The sequence below is a fragment of the Gobio gobio genome, assembly GCF_949357685.1.
Source record: "Gobio gobio genome assembly, chromosome: 20".
NCBI lineage: Eukaryota > Metazoa > Chordata > Actinopteri > Cypriniformes > Gobionidae > Gobio > Gobio gobio.
In genome coordinates this window covers 18,126,990-18,148,542 of record NC_137113.1, presented here as the reverse complement: position 1 = coordinate 18,148,542, position 21,553 = coordinate 18,126,990, and the positions used below count along the sequence as shown (strand labels likewise).

At 37.3% G+C, this 21,553-nt stretch overlaps 1 protein-coding gene across 4 annotated transcripts in view; it reads right to left on the bottom strand.

The window, feature by feature from the left end:
- atrnl1b (attractin-like 1b) overlaps positions 1–21,553 on the bottom strand; it is a 154,147-nt gene that overhangs the window by 82,605 nt on the left and 49,989 nt on the right. For 3 of the 4 annotated variants that reach the window (XR_013818669.1, XM_079846036.1, XM_079846037.1), the window contains exons 18-24: positions 20,301–20,519; positions 19,172–19,309; positions 17,077–17,170; positions 9,971–10,023; positions 5,633–5,727; positions 5,173–5,251; positions 2,405–2,562 (exon numbers count right to left, since the gene is read on the bottom strand). Coding sequence is in view for 2 of the 4 variants with exons in the window: in XM_079846036.1 (XP_079702162.1) it covers positions 2,405–2,562; positions 5,173–5,251; positions 5,633–5,727; positions 9,971–10,023; positions 17,077–17,170; positions 19,172–19,309; positions 20,301–20,519 (836 nt within the window). In the remaining 2 variants the exon portion in view is untranslated. Of the gene's footprint in view, positions 1–2,404; positions 2,563–5,172; positions 5,252–5,632; positions 5,728–9,970; positions 10,024–15,131; positions 15,206–17,076; positions 17,171–19,171; positions 19,310–20,300; positions 20,520–21,553 lie in introns of those variants that run through there. The other variant, XR_013818670.1, reaches the window with a different exon arrangement.

Sequence of the window (21,553 nt, the reverse complement as noted above, 5' to 3'; positions counted from 1 at the left end):
GCCAGATCACATCTGTGTCTGATCCACGATGCTGGGGATCTAACTCTTCCACCACACAGCCTTGATTACGGCCAGCCATACACTCATATAATGCAATGCTGATGTCACTGAGCATTGGGAAGCACGCTCAGAGCAGTTTTCAGAGGACAGAGAAAGGGAGGGGACTGTCAGAGCGGATGAGTCTCTGTCGTAGGGCGTCCCCTGAAGCGTCCAGCACACACAAAGCTCAAGTCTCAGTGGTCACTACATATAAAATTTGTAAACAAACTTTGTGGATTTTAGGATTATTTTATGATATTTTTTTAATCAAATATACAGTAATATTCAAAAATATTTTTACTAGGGGTGTAACGGATCGCAGTTGATCCGTGATCCGGATCACGACCCACGGTTCGGCAGCCACGTGACCCGTGGATTTATTTAACATTTTTTTAAACTTGTGGATTTATCTTAATTGTTTAGCGATCGCAGAGTAAAAGACTTTTACTATTTTTCTGCTGATATTGCTTTTGAACAGGGCATGTGAATCAGTCAACAATGGTTAGCGGAGGAGCAGAAGAACTTGAAGAGCCTCCCGCATCATTCAAAGTGCATGTACGAGAGCATTTTGGCTTCCCCGTAAAATGCAATGATAACAGAAGAAAGGTGGTGGACAAAACTATAACAGTATGTAGGCAAAAAATCTAGTAATTCCACCACAAATGCATATAATGTAAAGTCTCCTCGGTTTCAAAGTCAACACATGGCTTGTTGCCTTGGATAAAGCTAGGAAAACGGCATTTAGGTAAACAGGAGAAATAATGGAGAGCACTTCTTTCTTGGAGGTGGAAAAACAAAAGTTCTTTATGACCTGCAGGATTTCTTGTAAAAAGATTTTAAAAAACGAAAGAAAAGACGAGAGTCAGCTGTTTTTGTCTATTGTAAGTTCTAATTTAGCAACCTAAATTGTTATTTTAACATAGTCTATAGCCTATGGTTCTAAAGTAGGTACTATAGTATATAAATATAAGGTAATGAATTGAATAAAACATTGTTTAAATGTAGTGCGTTTAAACATATCTATAAAAGAGTGTATAGGCCTACAAAGAGAATTTGTAGGTAACAGCTCAGTAACAACTTTTGGATTTTAAATAAAAATAATGAAAACATGTTGTGTGAAACAGGCGTGAGAGGTCTACTCTCTCCCCTGAGAATGTTGACATCCTAATCTTTTGGAAAAAAAATTGTCATTATAAGCTCAGGCCCATTTTCACATCTCAAGTTGTTTTTCACATTTGACGCTTTAACAACGGAGTAAAATTTGATTTATTCAGCTGGTTATTTATTTTATTTTTGTTTAAACCATAACCATATAGGTTATGTTAACACCAAAAGTTTTCATGTAATAAATGGACAGCAAATAAAAATGGTCTCCTCCCCCTTTTTTTCTGATCCGAAAAATGATCCAATCCGTGACTCGCGATCCGTAATGTGATCCGAACCGTGAGTTTTGCGATCCATTACACCACTAATTTTTACACTTTAAAATAACTTCTATTTAATTTTTTTTTAATGTTATTTATTCCTATGATGGTAAAGCTGAAATTTCAGCCGTCTTCAGCATCACATGACCCTTCAGAAATCTTTCTAAATTGCTGATTTGGTGCTCAAGAGACATTGCTCATTATTATCAAATTTAAACCAATTATGCTGCTTATTAGTGATGTGGAAACTGTGATGCATTTTTTTTTTCATTCTTGGATAAAATAGTTCAAAAGAACAGAATTGATTTGAAATAGAAAGTATAATTGTCTTTACAGTGAATTTTAATCAATTGAATGCATCCTTGCTGAATAAAACAATTAAATGTCTTTTTGAATGGTAGTTTATAGTCACATCTTAAGGAACACACATACCCAATTTTAATGACTATAGGGTTTAAATGGATGCAAATAAATAGATGCTATTTTTCTTGCTTCTAAAACAAAACTACCTGTGCAATCGTATGCATATCTCTCCTTCTGTTTGATTGCAAGCAATAAAGACTGCAAACATCATTCATTATAAGGGTGATGTACCCAAGTGGAGATTCAACATAAATGTTTTTCCATGATAGATAGCATCAGTCTGCACATTACTCCAGCAATGTCATTTTATGTCCGTCGTCTAGGCATCTGGCAACGCAACACATTGCCACTTAAGAGCTGATTCAATTTTATGGACCATAAGATGCAAACTTGTCCTAGTGCATAACTGAATAATTGATTTCCATATCAAGGAACGCTAGATCTTTTTAGAAAAATTTGTTTTTGTGGACTTCCATTTAACGTTTCCTGCTTTACCCAAAACTAAAAATAGCTTAACATACTGAAACAGGTGAAAAGTGTACTCAGTAGAAGCTAAACTGGTCAAAATGTGTCCTCACCTGTATTTTGATTGGCCATGAGAAGTTGCTGACATATACATAGAAGGTTATGTTGGGGTTGCTGTGAAAGCTGAATTTCTCACAAGAGAAACTGTCTCTGTACTCTTTGATGTTAGTCTTGGACACGATGGGGATCTCTTCTCCAGAGATGGTCCCAGCTGTGAGGGGAAAAGAATGCGATAGATCAATTAGAATAAAATGAAGGCATTCAGAAATGACATTTTATACACCTCATAAATTCTCTTAATTGAGGCATTGACCATAAAGGGTCATTCACGCTACACTTTATATTCAATTGACTTCCATGCACAGACCTAAACATTTATAGGGAGCTTAAATGTTTGCAAAAATTTAGATCACAGATTGACCTCTTGGTGAATTTTGGTGGTTTTATATCTATATACATTACTTATTCAAAAAAGCAATATATCAAATCCTTTGCCTTTATTCATGGTGGGGTCTGAAACAATTTTGTATGGTTAAAATGTAGTGTGACCGCCACTTAATGCTTTCGAATGAGAGCAATGCAAATGCAATGAATTGCACCAGCAAACAACAAGGCTGACCGCATGCACTGTTTTATTCAGGGAGAAAATTAGTTTTAAATCAACCTCTCAGTGTGACAATTTCATTATCTATTTTAAACATATGGGAAACATGGTATAAAAACATAATGCAAAAAAAATTACTTGTGGGAGTTGAAAAGAAAAGCAGTCTTTGTCCTATTTTATCAGGACTTTTGGAACTTTTCTAAAGTCTTCCACTGAAACACTTAAGTCCCACCAATCGTCATTCCAAACCAGCACTATGAAACAAAGCCCTCAAAATGACAACCCAAATGCCACTACGTGGCAATGTTTATCTTAATTGAAATCGTTCGGTGCTCCTGAAGACGCCGCAGCCCCAGCATTCAGAGCCGCACGCTAGACTATTGTTAGAAGCCCTTCTCAGGGGAGAGTGTCTTTAAACAGAAAGACACCACTCCAAATATTAATTGAGGGGAGCCGGGAGGTCGAGGAGGAGAGGGGTGAACTTGTTAAAGAGGAGCAAGAATGTCAAAGTCACATTAAAAAATTGGCTGGTGACTATTTGGACGAAAATGTGATTACAGAAATAAACAATAGAGGATAATGGTGGCGTCCTTGAGTGTCTGTCTATTGTAAAATACCCAACACACCCAGGAACAAACTGCGGTCAAACCAGAATGCATTAGCATCTGTGTATCAGAACCATTATGATATTATGCTAAGAAAGACTGGATCACGATGGTCGACTAGGCGTTTTACATCCAACTAACCAAATAGTAAGGATGACCTGTTTACACTACTATTAAAAATTTTGAGGTTTGTATGAGATTTTAAAATGTTTTTGAAAGAAGTCTCTTAAGCTCACCAAGGCTGTACTTATTTGATAAAAAAAAACTGTAATATTGTGAAATATTAGCCTAGAAATCTAGACACACCCTAGTGGCAGAAAATTTATTTTGCCGCAAGTGTAGTCAAGCAACTCTCGGTAGACCTGAGAGCTGGAAAAACCAAACTCTGGTCAGGCCAATCACAGCGTGTGTAGAGTCGGTGGGCGGGCTTAACATAATGACGGCACGTCACGGCAGAGTTGCGGAGGTTCTGCGTGCTACTCGTAAACAAAGAAGCTGACGAACAGCGGTCTTTTGAATCTGTTTTGGCTGCGACTCTGGAAGACTTGGAGTTAAGCTTTTCTTTGAGAAAAGAACAAAGAACGGCACTGAAGTCCTTCTTAAGAAAAGAAGATATGTTTGAAGTTTTGCCTACCGGGTACGGCGAAAGTCTATCAACTAATGTTAGCTCGGCTTCACCTTCACCTTCTTCTTTGCTCCGGTTGGTTGTGGCGCTCATGGCGCAATCCAATTGCGTGCAGAGGGAATTTGAAAGACAACCGTTTATCCCGCCCCTCGGATTGAGCCCTGTAACTCTGATTGAGTTTCCAGACCCAACATCTTGATGTGGGTCTGGCTTGTCAGGCTAGTGAAATATTACATTATATTAAAATATTAAATTTCCTGTGATTGCAAAGCTGAATTTTCAGCATCATTACTCCAGTATTCAGTGTCATATGACCCTTCAGAAATCATTCTAATATGCCGATTTGATGTTCATGTAACATTTCTTAATAGTATCTATATAATTCTTAATATTATCTTAATATATATTCTATAAAATTATGATGTTGAAAACAGTTGTGCTGCTTAGTAGTTTTGTTGAAACACTGATATTTTTGATGAATGTTCAAAAGAACAGCATTGATTTGAAATAGAAATCCTTTGCAACATTATAAAATGTCGTTACAGTCACTCTTGATTATTTATGCATTCTTACAGAGTAAAAGTATTAATTAAAAAATAATGACTGACCCCAAACCTTTGAACAGTAGTGTATATATATATATATATATATATATTTAACAGTGATGTTTTAAATATGCTGACAGCTATTAAAACATTTCAGGGCAAAACCAACTCTTAAAAGTTTAAAAAGTCTCTTTTTTTGCCATATTACAAGTGTTAAAATAAAAAAATAATGCAACTTTATAAAAAAACGTGTCTTGAGACAGTATCCTTTGTACACTGTTAGCCTTTTTTTGAATGCATGATTACGTCTTATTAAAAAAAAAGGGGGGGGGGGGGAAGGTTTGCTCAACAAACATGCTAGTTTTTTTTTTCCACAAAAGCAAGAACTATTATACAACAAAACAGAAACAAATATTCAACAGAGGGAAATAGTAATCAGTACCTGTTGACCCAACTGACCAAGTGATGTTCAGATTGAAATTGTTTGAGGCATTAATGGACATGTCCAAGTTCTTGCTGGTCTACAAAATGGAAAGAGAAAACAAACAATTTTCAGACGATTTCATAGCAGTACGGCTTCCATACAGAAATGTAGTACTAATGTTAAAAATACAACACATGACACAACTGACCGACACAAAGGTGATTACTATTGACTGGTTTCAAACTATGGAAAGGAGCAGCTTGGACATTCCCGATAGTTTTTTAAAAACCTTTTTGTCCACAGTACAAAGTGATAATATGTTTTAAATGACATGATAAAGGTGTGTAAATGATGACAGCTTTTTCATTTTCGGGCGAACTACGCCATTTATGAAATTGATGAAAAGAAGACTTCTGTATCACAAGCTGGTCAAACCCTTCAGCCGCTTCTTTTCTCAGATAAGTAGATTGTGACTGACCTGTTCAGGAGTTGCCATGAAGTTAATGGCAGTGTAGTGCTGGTCATCTTCTTGAAGAAGACTGAAGGTGAACTGGTAATCAATCAGCAAGTTATCTGTTCAGATCAAAACCCTATTGTTAATCATCACATGTTATACAATCATGAACCACACCATGCAATTCTGTCAAGTTAATGGTTGAAACTTTCCATTTAAGGATCATCACGAAAGAGTGGTGCACATTCACTCTTGAAATAAGAGGGCTACTTTGAAGAGCTACATGAATCACCAGTCACTTTAATTGCACTAAATGAATACCTCCTTTTCAGAGTGTGTCATTGCTTTAATAAGAATACACTCTGATTAAGCTCAATTGTTTTTAAGAAGTCTACAAGTATTTTAAATCTAGGCTTCTAAGTTACATTAAAGAACTTGTTAACTTCCCCCAAAACTAGAGTTTTAGAAGTTTAAGACTAAAAAGCAAATAATTTTCTAAAGAACCACAGAAAGATACAATGGATCAGTAGGTTTAGTCTTTTTCAAGGCCTTGACATCTCTTCAAAGCACCATTTCAAATATATATATAAATGTCTGGATTGTTTTCTTATCTCCTGGGCTGTTAAATGACTGAATGCTGCCACAGGCATCTCCCAGAGAACAGCTGTTTGTGTGAATCACAATATGGCACAGTAAACATCTCTTTCACTCCTCATCAATTTGAAAGATGTCTTTATAAGCTTTTAATCAATTCAGATGTGACATGAAAGCCCCATAGTTTCACTCATTTCCTATATTTTGCTTGACAGATCATGTAGCCTTCATACACCGAACAGTGCTACTATTATGAGCATCAGCCCTTTCCTTTAAATCATCCTTTCAGAAGAAATACTGCCACTTTTCAATGTTTTAGATGCAACTATTTATAGGTGGCAAAACTTGAATTTTCCTCCAGCTTGCTCTTAAACCATTAAGGTGATATACGCTGGATTTTTTCAAAAACGAAACAGAATGGTGAAGCTAAAATGAATGTCAGTGAGTTTCATAATTCAGACAGCTGTTCGGAAAGTGATGTCAGCCACAAAGTTGTTATTAAAAGAGAATAGGAAAATGGAATATGACATTTAAGTCAAAGCGCTCACTACAAGACAGAAGCTTGTTATCCTGCACAAATCAAAAACTCAGTTTCTAGTTCTCTGTCATGTTCTCGTCTATTGTGAAGACTTTACACAACTAATCGCAGACTAGCGGTGTAAATTACGTGATCATTCTCCTGTCTGACTGTTGCTAAAAGCTCAACTATATTCTCTCAAACACACATTTAAAAGGACAGTCCACCCAAAAAACTCCCCCTCATGTCGGTCCAAACCTGTTCTACATCTTTCTTCTGTAAAACTCAAATGAACATACACTGCAAAAAAAGCTTTTCTTACTTAGTATTTTTGTCTTGTTTTCAGTCCAAATATCTAACAAATCTTACAATAAGAAGCATTTACCAGACAAGCAAAAGTTGTCGTCTTGTTTTGGGGGAAAATAACTCAAAATTAAGTGAGTTTTTGCTTAAAATAAGCAAAATAATCTGCCAATGGGGTAAGCAAAATAATCTTGTTTTCTGTTTGAATTAAGATTATTTTGCTTACCCCATTGGCAGATTATTTTGCTTATGATAATTTTGATTATCTACTCAACTGTCCTGCTTAAGTTTATTTCATCTTCAACACAAACTGCCAGTTATTTTTTAAACTTTAGATTAGGGTTGCAGCTAAACTCTGCAGAACAATGGCTATGTTTACATGCACAACCTTTGATTCAATCGGACTGAATTCATTCCGATTGATGAATCTGTATTTAGTGTTTATATAAACGATAAACAAAGAGATCCGGTTGATTTATGCGTTTACATGTCACAAGCTTCAAATCGGAATAGATATTTTGACGTGCAAACTGCACAAATATGCAGAGTTTCCCGCTGTTTGCGCATAATAACTATTCTCCTACATTGGTTCTTTATTTGTTTTAAATAGACTTAATATTTATCCATTTCTGGTCAAGACAATGAGCACTTGAACCGTTTGCCATGCTGCTAATATTTATCATGCAGTAAAAATGCCCCTCCCCTTCTGTGGATGAGAATCCAAAACAAGGACTAGTGGGACGTTGTCGTGCTCCAATTCACAGACGCTGAGTGAAAGGATAATTTTAGAATGACGGGACACTCCTTTATATGACACTTCATTCAACAGGAAGAACGGCTCGTTCTGCGTGTCATACGTCATTACGCTATTTCTACGTCATTGCACATGCACACTCCTTTCAGTTTCCGTTTTCAATCCAATCAAGTGTTTACATGTCCTCTCAATCGGATTGGAAAAGGAATAAACCACCCCTTTCCAAATTCCAAATTCAAGCTCAGTCAGATCGATTAAGGTGTTTACATGAAGGCTTTTCAGTCCGATTGAGCCATCAATCTGATCGTTAATGGATTATTTAGTTGCATGTAAAAGTAGCCAGTGAGTACCTATAAGCAGGGTTGAAGACCTTTGCTTTAAATTGTAATGAACAATATGAAGAAAGGGTTTGACAGTTAGCACGACAATATTCTTGTGCATTGCTTGTGAGTGTTCTAGAGGAGACCAATAAATCTGAATCTAATGAATAAACTAAGGTAGAATGTTGTAATGTTGAAATGGAAATGATTAAATACACTGCTCCCTGCAGTTATATTGGGAAAACATGGTGGGCTAATCACCCTGCAGAGTGGAGATTAAAGTCCCTGTAAAGTCAAAATTAAATATGTGTTCTGAGTTTGTCACACCACAGGCAAATGTGTTATTAACCACCCAGCCAAATCTGAATCATAAAAAAAATCCAGCAAGTAAATAAAGTAGCTTATCAAAATCTTGAAAAAACAAGCAGCATTCTCTGCTCTCAAAAGCTGGGGGCGTGTCCGCTGTCGGCGCTGAAACCACGCCCACTCGCGGGAAAGCGGCAATACCTCTTCTTGATATCATCGTTTTGGTTTTGTAAGGGGTTTTGTAAGTTGTAGTCTGTAACTAACGGTACTGACAGTAACTCACGATCGAGCGGGCGAACTGATGCGAATGTGCTCTAGTTATGATCGTGTTAGGGGAGGAGCCAGGCTCATGGGCTCCAGTGCGTCATCAACGGTTATGATAGTTGGGGGGAGGGGCCATATGCTCAGTGGCTCCTGTGCGTCATCGAGCCACCGTTTTAGCCCCGCCTAAAAAATCCTGAACACAGCAATAGTGAAAAACTGTTTAACAGTCTAACTCCACAATTCAGTACGACACAGTTCACAGTCTTATAATGTGTTTAGAAACAATTTCTCAGAATTGCCTCTACAGGGACTTTAAACCAGTCTGAGAAGATTTAGCATGATCAAGAGTTCTTACTGGGTCTGGAGGTCTTTTTTTACAGGATCAATCTCCTTTAAGAGTGAGTCAAGTAACACTGACAGAACACAGTGAACTTGCTTGCTAGTGCTGCCTCCGGAAATGCACAAGTCAAACCTTGCATGTGTGAGCTCTCACAGCCTACTGGATCCACATCCACCAAACTTCAGCTCTTGTGTCTTTAATTAGTTTGTATCATTCGCTTACTCACTCTGACAGGGTTTGACACTCTCACCAGTCTTATATTGTCGCCTGCGGCCCACTCTCCAGCAACACTTCCCCCTACAGGCCACTATTTGAGAAAATATGGCCGGGTGATACAGTTTTCTTTTAAACAGCAATTGGGCCGGAAGCCTGGAAGCATACACACTCCATCTAACAGACGCAGAGGGAGAAGAGTGGATGGAAATTGATTGATAAATTGAAGGCTTTATTTAATCCCGATTGATGACAATGGGGATAATGCTGGCAGGATTTGCAAACGGAGTGAAATTTGATCTCCTAAACGCTACTGACTGCATTTAGCCTTTTCAGACACCATCATTGCAGATATTAATTGCAAAAAAAAGGGAAAGAGAGAAACACGAATGTACACACAGGGAACAGGCTTTTTCTGATATACAACAAGACTGCCCCCTAGTGCTGTGCAATTGAGCCCTGCAAAGACAGACTTCAACATGGTTTGCTGAAGATCTTCAGAGATGTTCAAGAGATCGACCTCTACTTTTTGATTTCTGACCAATTTGAATGTTTTATCCACCACTTTTTTTCTTGTTGTGTGGTTACGCTCATAGCAATTTCATCCAGGTTTCCAACCATCTTAAGCCCCTTGAGTCTAATTTCACTAAAAGGCAGACCACAAATAGCCTCTGAGTTTGAAAGTGTCAAATGAATTGTCAAGGTACACCAGGATTACTTTAAGGTCAGAGCTCAAATAGAGCATACTCACAGTAACAGGTTCCTCGGAGGGGGTTGCCAAGGTAACGGTTTTCTGAATCACAACTGTAGAGGGATAAAAAAGTAAATCAGTAATGATGCACAAATGACAATGATGCATAAATCTGAAAATGCATTTGTCATAACACTTACATTATTATGCACTTAGCAAGCACTTGTCGAGCCCTGACTTTTATTCAAAGTGACTTACATTGCATTCGAGGAACACATTTACAATTTAGCATTACTTAAATATTTATTAAACATTAAAAACAAATAAATGTGCTGTAAAACAAAAACAAAACATTTTGTTAATTAAAAAATGAAATAAATAAAATAAGAATAAGGATGTTTTGCTATTTAGATTTTTTTTAAATCTTAAAAAAAAAAAGGTGAAAAAAAGTGATTTTGTAAATATGTTCTTTTGCATATCCTGATTAATCTTGTTAAATATTGTGTCTGTGATGTTAAAGTCAGCATGAAATGAAAATTCTCCCTATCCATTTTCGAAATGCCTGTTGAAATGTATTTGTACTTGTAATGTTTAAAGGAACATGCCGACGTTTTGGGACTTTAGCTTATTCACCGTATCCCCCAGAGTTAGATAAGTCCGTTCTCATCTCGGTGCGTGCCATAACTCTCTCTGACTCTGTCTGACGCACCCACCGCTAGCCTAGCTTAGCACAAAGACTGGAGTAGTACACGATGTAACCACATCACAACATGTAAATAGGAAAATGTTGCCGTTATTTTGTCACTTATTGAGCAGTAGGCTAGCTGGAGCCGTTTACCTCCAGTCTTTGTGCTAAGCTAGGCTAGCGGTGGGTGCACAAAGCATAGAACCAAGTCCCGTCCTAAAATTTTTCCTTTTTCAATAATCTATTACACTTGGATGTATGTTACAATATGTGCGAAAAATGCATACTTTGGTTGCGTTGCGACTTTAATAGGAATCATGAGTTTATACGCTGTGTTCATACATCAAACCCATGGCACTGCAGTAAAATTGAGTTTCCTTATTGAGTTGTCAAACAAACCTGGCATTGTATATTACGAATATTGTTGGCTCCTTGACAAATTGTTTTTGTACCTCTTTTGTAAGTCTCTTTGGATAAAAACCTCGGCTAAATGCATAAATCTAAACTGCCGGAGAACCTTTTGCAGTTTACCAAATCTGCATATTGCTACCATTCATACATTCTAACCCTTTTTAACAACAGTTCTTGTTGACCTCTAAATGTAAAAATGGTGTTAAATGAACAGAAAAGGCCTTTAGGTATTTGTTATGTGTTTTTAATTTGTGTGGTGCTTGCGGTATCTTTGTCCCTTTTCATACCAAGGCAGATTATGTAATTCCACTCTGTTGTCGGGGTCCTTTATTTCCGCAGCTTCATTAGAGAGCGCCAGGAGACAGCCCAAAGCTTCCTCTACCTCAATCTCAAACACGCTAAACAATTAACACAGCGCTGTCGGCCCAGCTCAGCACCAGCCTAAGCAGATTACACATCTTGTTGCTCTTCTGAGCCAGGAACTGACGGTCCAATTAGAGTCTGCATTCATTTGAGAGCACAACTCTCACTCTCTCTCCTCACAACAATCTCGCCACTTCGTTTCTACAGAGGGAATTCACTTTCAATTCCCGCCATTGTCCTCTAAACGTATCCGAAGTACAAATGCGATTAATCATTAAAGCCTTTATTAAGGAGTAAATGCAGTGATGTAATAGTTAATGCAGAATGCCGGACTCTGGACTAGTTACTTTGCAGCGATGCACCCAGTTCAAATGCATAACGGCCATAAAAAATACTTTATAGAAGTTTGCAAAAGCATTACAATTGAAAGGTCCAGTCGAATTTGGCTTTGGAGTCTGTACTGATTGCGATGCAATAAAATATGCTCAAACTCATGACAAAAAATGGCTTTCTACTGAGTTGTCCACACAAGTTATATGCAAAAAACACCAGTCCGATTCACAATTAACTCTTAGACATGAAAGCCCATTTTTGCCACATTAGAAAAAAAAAAACATACATTGGTAAATCATATTTTATCTCATAAATTTGACTTCATATCTGATAATTTTGACATTTTATCTCATAATCATATAACTATGACAAAGACTTAATTTTTTTGGAATTTTTAATTTTTATTTTATTTTGTGTGGAAACTGAAAATGTAATGCATACCCTACGAATTGCGATCTTTCATTTCTGAACATTGATATTGGGCCTGAAACATGTTTGACTGAAATGATGGAAGCAAGCAAATTGACCTACCTGTTCTTCTGTTTTAAGCCTTACACATACAGGCTCTAGCTCCTAAAGTACACAATTCTCACAGTCAAATATACACCGACCTCCGTCTTATACTGTAAATATCTTTGCCCTTAGCTTGCGGGGATTCAACTTTATCATACAGGGCTGAAGCATTCATATTTTTTCAGAGAGTTGGTAATAAATACGAGAGGACAAGGTAGAGTACACTTTTACCACGGTACAGAGGACACAGGACAAACTGCACCACAGGCATTTTAAAACCTCTGCATATCAGTCCCCTAGCCTTTAATCTGGATGACATTTCAGAAATGACTATTCTCTCTCTCACCCATACACTGCAAATCAGAAGAAGCGGTTTCCAACGCTCATGCCCCCATACGCACAATGTACTCTGTGAGGGCGATGAAACATAATGCACTCTTACTCTCAGTATCTTAATTTAATCTCCAGCGAGAGCACACCTACATGCTGTGCATGCTTTAATGCACTCTCTCTCTGTAGTGCCATAATTTGATCCCCATTTGGGTCGCACCTGGAGTGCTGCAACACACACAACACACTCCATGACACTCCATCATGATGATGATGGACTCTACAGTAATCAAGCATGCTTTTGCTTCAAATTGTACCAATTTCCTTTCTTTAATCATGTGTATCTTTTCAAATATCTCTTGTTGAGCTGTCCTCTGATCGAGAAGGAAAGTGACGCACTCTCGTGGCTCTGAAGTCCCACTCCGATTTGTGAAAGGAAACTTTGAATTGCTCTTTCACAATGTCAGCTCACTAAAGTGGGGCCAGCGAGCGATCACTGCAGCACATCAGGTCTTTAATCAACCATTTTGAGGGTGATAGTATTTGTGCGTGACAAAAATGGTCTCGCCGCTTCATTATGGACCTCGTTATGTAGGATGGGTAATGGCATCTGTCCGCTCTGAGTAATGAAGGAGAGAGAACGGAGTGAGAAGGAGAGGAAAAACAGGAAGCGGTAACGGCCGTCTCAAATGCGGTCTGTGCGCTCATTTGTCCTTGTGATGAAGACACGCTTGAATACATCATCAATGGACCTGGCTTGGCCTGATTGGGTTACACACAATTAAAAACAAGCATCTACCAGTATGCGCACACATACACACACACACTGAAAACGAAGTGTGTGAGAGAGATAGAACCTTTCGAGCACACAACCACTACTATAGATAACAGAAACAGCAGAACGCGAAGATGTTTTCTCACTAAAGCTTTTGATCCATTTGACGTCTGTTTACTTCATTTGTTCAAAAATCAAAAAAGTCCAAATCAAATTCACTTTGATTCAAAAGCTCATAATAGGCCTTTATCACACTTCCTATTTCCGGTAAGTGAAGCAGTGCACCTCTACTTCCGGTCCCATCGCGACTCAATCAAAACGCGGGTGTAACTGCAGTGATCCCGTGCTCTAATACTAAATAATGACATCCTTACCTCAGATTTGAACATTTCCTGACACTAAAAGAATAGAGGAGAGCATGGGTGAGACTGATATGGTGGGATGAAGTTGTATGTTTGTGTGTTGTAGGCCTATGCATTTCCAAACTGCGGATGTTTACGTCTCATATCGTCAGCCTGCTGAAATGTTCCCATCCCAATGTGCATTCTGAATAATAAATACATTTCTAACCTGCCGCAGTCCAGTGATTGTCTTCTCATTAACAGTGTTTCTCTTACTAATCATATTTCATACCTGTTGTTACATTTTTTAATTAATTTGACTGATAAACACCCTTACGAAAGTTAACCATGGTTTTATTATAGTAAGAATGTAGTAACCATGTTTTTTTTTTCGTGGATTGACTACCATTTGTATTAGTTTTACTAAAAAATACCATGATAAACTACAATAACCATGTTTTATTTTATTTGTAATAAAAACCATGGTTCATTTTCTTGTAATAAATAGATGAATGAATGCGCGGTAACTGCCTTAAAGAAAGTAAACAATGTTAAGCATTTAATTAATCTTAAACAGTAATACGTTAACAGCGTGACTGAATTTTGGCATAAATGTGTGAATTACATATACTGTAGGCTACAGTGAAATGATTGTCACTGAAAAGTGACAGAACAATGACTAAAATATTAATACAAATCAATATGTTCATTCAGATCTTATTCGTTAGGTCTCACACACACTTAATCGCGGACACTATTTAGACGTGCACTGACACCGTGTGGTGAAATAATCACGTATGTTTACGACCCTCGGCTTATGTCGGATTAAAAAACGACAAGTTCAACAGAGTTTGGAAAATCCTGTACACAGTAATGATCAGTTTCTCTCTTCTCCTGTCTCGGAAAATGTCCGGATTTTTAAATCATCCTCCAGATGCTTATTTTAATGGTCGTTTGTTCAGCTAGGTGTTCACAGCACATTGAAAACATGCATAACCGGAAGAATCAGCACACTGCTTCGACACGCACTTCCGGTATTCAATTCCTCTGTGATAAAGGCCTATAGTCACTTGTATAAGATTAGGACTACTCTGGTCAACTCGTAAGAGTAATTTGTTTGACAATCATACAACGTTGGTCACACTGTTTTCACTTCACTAAAAATAACCAAAACCACTTTTTCTGGAATTGGATTTCACAGGTTACACTATGATTTTGATTCAGTAAAAAGAGCCAGTTCATCAGACTATACTGGACATATTGTGCATGTTTTTGCACAGTATATTTAATCATGTGAAGGATATACTGCCAAAGTATGATGGTTTATGCACTGTGCAAGACAAATTAACAGAACCGAACGTCTTTCAGTTACTGTATTAACAATGGAACCAGCAAAGAAAAGGAGCAACAAAAAACAATTAAATAAATGAACAATGCTTTCTATGATGCCTACTCCTCCTGAGCCATTACCTTACTACGGTGTACAGCTGTCGTTCATGATGAACATGTGCTCTGGTGCCAAATAATACAATGTGAAAAAAGACCTGCAAGCACAAAGACACAGTTTCCTGTTTCCTGCGATAAAAAACTGTTAAAAGATCAAGTGAGACCTTCCATGAGCATCTCTTCATATCCCAGAGTTACACGTCAACCTAGAACAAAGCATTTGCTCCTAAAGAACACAACAAAGGCACTAACATCCTCTGCTCTGTCGCCCTGAATGCAACACAGCAGCCTGGATTCCGAACCCGCTTCTGTTTCTATGACTGACACATCTGAGTGGGAAATTCAGTTCTCACCCACGTCTCCTAAATAACCATGACTGGTCAACCCACTCTTTAGAATTTTTGCATGTACATACAACAATGCACTGAGTGAAGCACTTTAGTTTCATTAATCTCAAAGATGAACGGACTCTCTAATAGTCACAAAGAGATGCCAGCAAACTCCCACACCACACCTCACTTCCACCTCCATTAGTGCTATTAAAGTGTGTGCACACAAGCAGACAAAATGTGCTGCATCTGCAGATCAGCTTTATCCAAAATTGTGAGGACACTGGATGGATGGATGGATGGATGGATGGATGGATGGATGGATGGATGGATGGATGGATGGATGGATGGATGGATGGATGGATGGATGGATGGATGGATGGATGGATGGATGGATGGATGGATGGATGGATGGATGGATGGATGGATGGATGGATGGATGGATGGATGGATGGATGGATGGATGGATGGATGGATGGATGGATGGATGGATGGATGGATGGATGGATGGATGGATGGATGGATGGATGGATGGATGGATGGATGGGCGGGTGGGATGGGCGGGTGGGATGGCGGGCGGATGGATGGATGGGATGGATGGATGGATGGAATTTGAATACTCGATTTAAAAAAAAATCCTTGAATGCAATTCACCCGTGTTGAGTAATCGGCAAAATACACATTCCACGGATGTTAATCCATGAACCGCATCATTATATGCTTTTCTACAATGTGTTAAAACCATTCAAATAACATACTACAGCATAGATAATGCTATTGAGTGTTTTAATTATTTACATGCGTGTAGGTTACGTGCGTCTCAGAGCGGCTCCGTTCACAGATGCTGCTCCACCTGAACTACTGGGAACGCAATGTGCACCATTTCATCCGATTTGTTCGGTAAATCATTTATAAACCTACGCCAACACTTATATACATTTATACAGAATACAGAAGTTTGCATGTTTTTTTCTGTCCACATGCTCTTATGCAAGAAATTACAGTGACTGGCATTTCTATTTTAAAGAAGTTGCCAAATATTAAAGATTAAGTTAACGTTTGAATGAAATATTGAACCAGGATTTGATCTACTGTCAAATGTAACAACACCAAGCCGTTGGCGCCCTCTGCAGGCATTTGTTATAATACATAATGTACACAAATTGATTGCCTACATTATGTACATTATATTATGCATTTCAACAGTGTTTTTCTATAAAACTATAATATGATTACTTGATTTTGATACTTTTTTTGAAACAACTTTTACTGCCTCATTGTTATTATATATGTATTTTAAGTAATTTTAAAGGCTATTGTTGGCTTAGGTCTATTTTTATTACCACAAAATTACCTGATTACTCAATTAATCGTCAAAATAATCGAACGGTTACTCGTTTACCAAAATAATCGATGGATGGAATATAATTAGAGAACAACGAAAAACTCAACTCATAAATTTAAATGATATATTTATATTTATTTATATATATATATATATATATATATATATATATATATATATATATATATATATATATAAAGTATAATATTAGTATTTATAAAAAATAAAAATAAATAAATAAAAGTCTTATTATGCCCTCATTTAGCGGTACAGTATATGAAGATGATGTACTTACAGCTGGCATTGGTCGCCTTTGATACCCTTGGTGGTACAAAAGCATTTCCCCGTCAGCACCTGGCACACGTTGGCATGGCCATTACATTTACAGGCTGAAAGAAAGAAAGAAAGAAAGAAAGAAAGAAAGAAAGAAAGAAAGAAAGAAAGAAAGAAAGAAAGAAAGAAAGAAAGAAAGAAAGAAAGAAAGAAAGAAAGAAAGAAAGAAAGAAAGAAAGAAAGAAAGAAAGAAAGAAAGAAAGAAAGAAAGAAAGAAAGAAAGAAAGAAAGAAAGAAAGAAAGAAAGAAAGAAAGAAAGAAAGAAAGAAAGAAAGAAAGAAAGAAAGAAAGAAAGAAAGAAAGAAAGAAAGAAAGAAAGAAAGAAAGAAAGAAAAAACAAGACATCTTATGAAGACAGCAGATTAAATATTTATATAATGAAAACTGCACATGCTGCAATTTAAGGAAATAGCTTGATCTCAATATAGAAAGAGCTCTTTTATCTAATGGATTATTTAATGCTACAATAAATCAATTCTAGGGATACTTCTGTGACACCATATAAAAATAAATATATCAAATAAATAAATTAATATAAATGACTAAATCGACATAAATTCAAATCAGTCTCTCCAGTCAAAGGTATATCTGTTGGATCTAAACTTGAGGTCTCTCTCTGTTCTCACATTTTGTTCTCAGAGAAGAGAGTTTGGCTGCATTACAAATGAAATGAGAACATCAGGTTACAGTCCCCAGGCTACATCAATGATGGAAATCAAAATAATAAATTATCAACCTTAATCACAGAGGTCAACAAACAAACAGGATGGAAATTTCTTTGCATTCTATGTGTACTAGAAAATAAAACTATTAGATAATCTTGGCCAAGCAGAAACTAAAACATCAGAATTTAGAACCATATTAAAATAAAAAAATTGATTTAAATAATAGATTTAATTACATTTGATACATTTACAAATACTTATATAGCTGACCCTAAACATTAATATATACAAACATATATTTTAACATGTAAAGAAGGTCATATGAAAAATCACCATGCTAAGCAGGCCTAGCTGCTGAATATATTGGCAATATTGCAAACTGCATTTGTGGAATTTTGAAAGTTTTTGCAATTGGTCCTTTTGGATTGGGGAGGAAGTTTTGTAGTAAGAGTTAAAACCCCCAGTTCTGAAACACACAAACCAGCTTCATCTGGGTTCAGAAGATTCTTGCCACTGACAAAAAAACACTGGCTTTAAGCGCCACAGCCAAATCTGTCCTGAAATCCATTTCCGCCTTTTTTGAGCAGTGGACTATAATTATTTCTAAAATAAGCTTTAATTCTACACACGCTCTTCATGCTGCGCTAACATCGTTGCAGATCATTGGGCTCTGACAGGCTTTTGTCTGCCAAACTAAACATACATGACAGCACGTATAGGACCAATTCTATGCTGTCTCTAATTCCCAGCATCCTGTAGGTCGTATATCAAAGGTTTATGCTGATGTGTGTAAGAACGCCTTTTGTAAGTTGGTCGCCTTTTAAGAAGGAATATGAATATCTTATTTCTCAAGAATATGGGAAATATGATAGTGTCTAGTGTTTGCAAGGTGCAGTTTCAGAACTGACGTGCCATCAAGTATTAAAGTAAAGGAGGCCTTGGGCAAAATTTCACAGAAACATTGAGGAAAACAACACAGCATATGAAAATCCATTTTCATAATAAAAAATATGCTGTAAAAAAAACATTAAAAAGATGGTTTATGGTCCCTAAAGACCACAATTTTAGAATTTTTAAACTAGCAAGTTTCGTGATCACTAGCTCTTAGTGTTAAACTCCTGCTGGGGGTGTTGGCTCATATCTGTGAGCATAATGGTCTATGACTGCATATCCTGTTTCACCTAGGATCAGTGGGCAAGGCTGTAAACTGACATCTTCAGGGCAAAAGAGAAAAAAACATTGTGAATGCGTGTCTATGTGTGATCTTACCTCTCACCTCTGGCATTGCAACCACATCTATGACCTCAAAACTCATTTCACAGAGAGCTCTTTTCTCTATTAATATGCCGAGTATCAAAATGACCCATCAGTAGCAGGTGCAAATATTCTCACCTTGGCACTTTCCGCCATTGGTTGGGTCTCCGTGGTAACCGGGCAAGCAAGTTTCGCAGTGAAGTCCGGTGGTGAGGTTACGGCACTGCTCGCACACACTTCCGTTCACACATGTGCTGTGACCATTACACTGGCATGCTGGAAGATGAAAATTGGTTGTTCAAGAGTTTTTGTAGTACTGTCAGAGATGATTCTCAGTGTGTTAAATGAACCAAAGAATCGAAAAACCAAGAGTATTCATACTCCTTATGACAATGACCCACAAATAAAACATCCCCCTTGTGAAAGACCCTTTTCCTAAATTATGAAGGCAGCTATACATTTTCCTTTCTAAAAACCTATTTATACGGTGTAAAAATATGAAATATGATAGCGTAAAGATTTTTTAAAAAGTTTTATATATTGTCAATGTACTCAAGCAATTTAAAGAAAAATATTACAATTTAAATAATAAATAAATTAACAAACAGTAAGATTTAGGTTGCTAAGATTTTTAATGTTTTTTCAAATAGTAAGAGTAAAAAAAATTAATTCAATTTGGTGCATTTCTTAAACATTTCTTTATCACTGTTAAAATTGGTTGTGCTACTTTAATATTTTTGTGTTTTTTTAATAGCAATAAATTTGATGAATAGCAAATAAAAAATATTTAAAACAGAAGTTTATTTGTAACAACGTAAAAGTATTTACTGTCACTTTCGATTTAATGATTCCTTGCTGAATAAAAGTATACATTTCTTTAAAAATTCTTACAGACTGTTGAATGGTATTGTATATCACAAAACCATATCTATATTTGTTCGTTTTTTCCATACTGTTAAAAAAACTAGGACTGTCACCTTGATCTTACAGTTTACAGAACAGAATAAAATAGTACATTTATCAATATAATTTACAAATGTCACGCTAAACATATTTCATATTTTTTTCTCAAATGCACACATTAACTATGACAGGCCTAAAAAAAGACATACAGTAAAAAAAATTCTCGTCAAGTTTTTCGGAGATAATCTAGCCCCCCTTTGAGCCTTCTGGGGGTCCCTGGACCACAGTTTGAAAACCCCTTGTGGAACATTTGCTCTTTAAAGGTCAAGTGGTCATGTGATTGTGTGAAGTCTGTGGTTCTCACCAGGGCACTGAATGAAGGCCCACTCAAAGCCACGCTCTTTAGGACAGAGCCCCGTCTCCAGGACCATGTCTTGGCTGTGTCTGGAAGGGCTCTTCATGGGTCCTCGATACGAACCCTCCATGCACTGCCCTCGCCCGGTGTTACTAGGGTCTCCACACCAGCCGCAGTCAGGCTGCTCCAAACACAGACCGCATGTACGCAAACCAGAGCAGTTCTGAGCTGGAATGACAGAGAATAGAGAGAGATGGAAAAAAGCCAGCAGATTCTGAGAAATAAACTTTATACTTTCAAGCTCTCACATGGCATATTCATTCCACTGACTGAGTAATATGCTCTCAAATACCACCAGAAAGTTCACTCTCCCAAAAGAGCACATCAGAGATATATGCGTCAGCCTCTTTCGGTTTGATCCACCACCCTGGCAGCCAAATAACATCTCTTAGGATCTCAGACCACACAACAACAAGCATTACACACAAAGTGTGTTCAGGGTCAACACGATGGCAGCAATAACGGTAAAAAAGCACAATGTTAGTCATTATGCTGGCAGGAGTTCATGGATTCTCAACTGCAGGAGCTGACAGACCCCTCAACAGCACCATATGATTTAATTCGGCATGCAATAAAAATCCTTTGTTTAGGGGTGAGGATATGTCTAGACGGGTTAGGCGTTGAGAACAGATGAGAACGTTTCTGTGAAGAAAAATGCATCCCCGCCGATTCAAATAAAGGGTCACATGTTTATAAACGAATATTGATCGGAAAAAAAAAAGAGAGATGGCAGTTCAGCTACCAGATATGACTGGTTTTAAAGTCTCATCCAAATTGAGACAATTAAGATATTTTCTGGAATTATTGTGTGTAATTCATTGATGAAGATTGTTACAAAGAAAAGAAGAAGTTTGTCTTCGTAATCCTTATAGACTGTAAATAAAGATGGATGACATGTCTCCACTTCCTTCCACTGTTGAAAAATGTATCCAAAATGTCCCAGAAATGGCCATTGACATCTTGCGGCGATGAGTGTGAGGTGGAGCAATGGTATCAATGCCCAGCCCTTACCCACAGATGTTACACCCTGTCTTTATAGCATCACATAAAGGCGGGCGTACACTGTGCGACTGTACTGCACGGTGAGCCGGCGGCAATCACGTGAGCTTTCACGCTAAACACAGACACTGGAGCTTTCAATGTTGCAGCTATCTTCGGATAGGAAAAAGAAATAAATTTTTTTGTGTACAAATTTTTGGTTG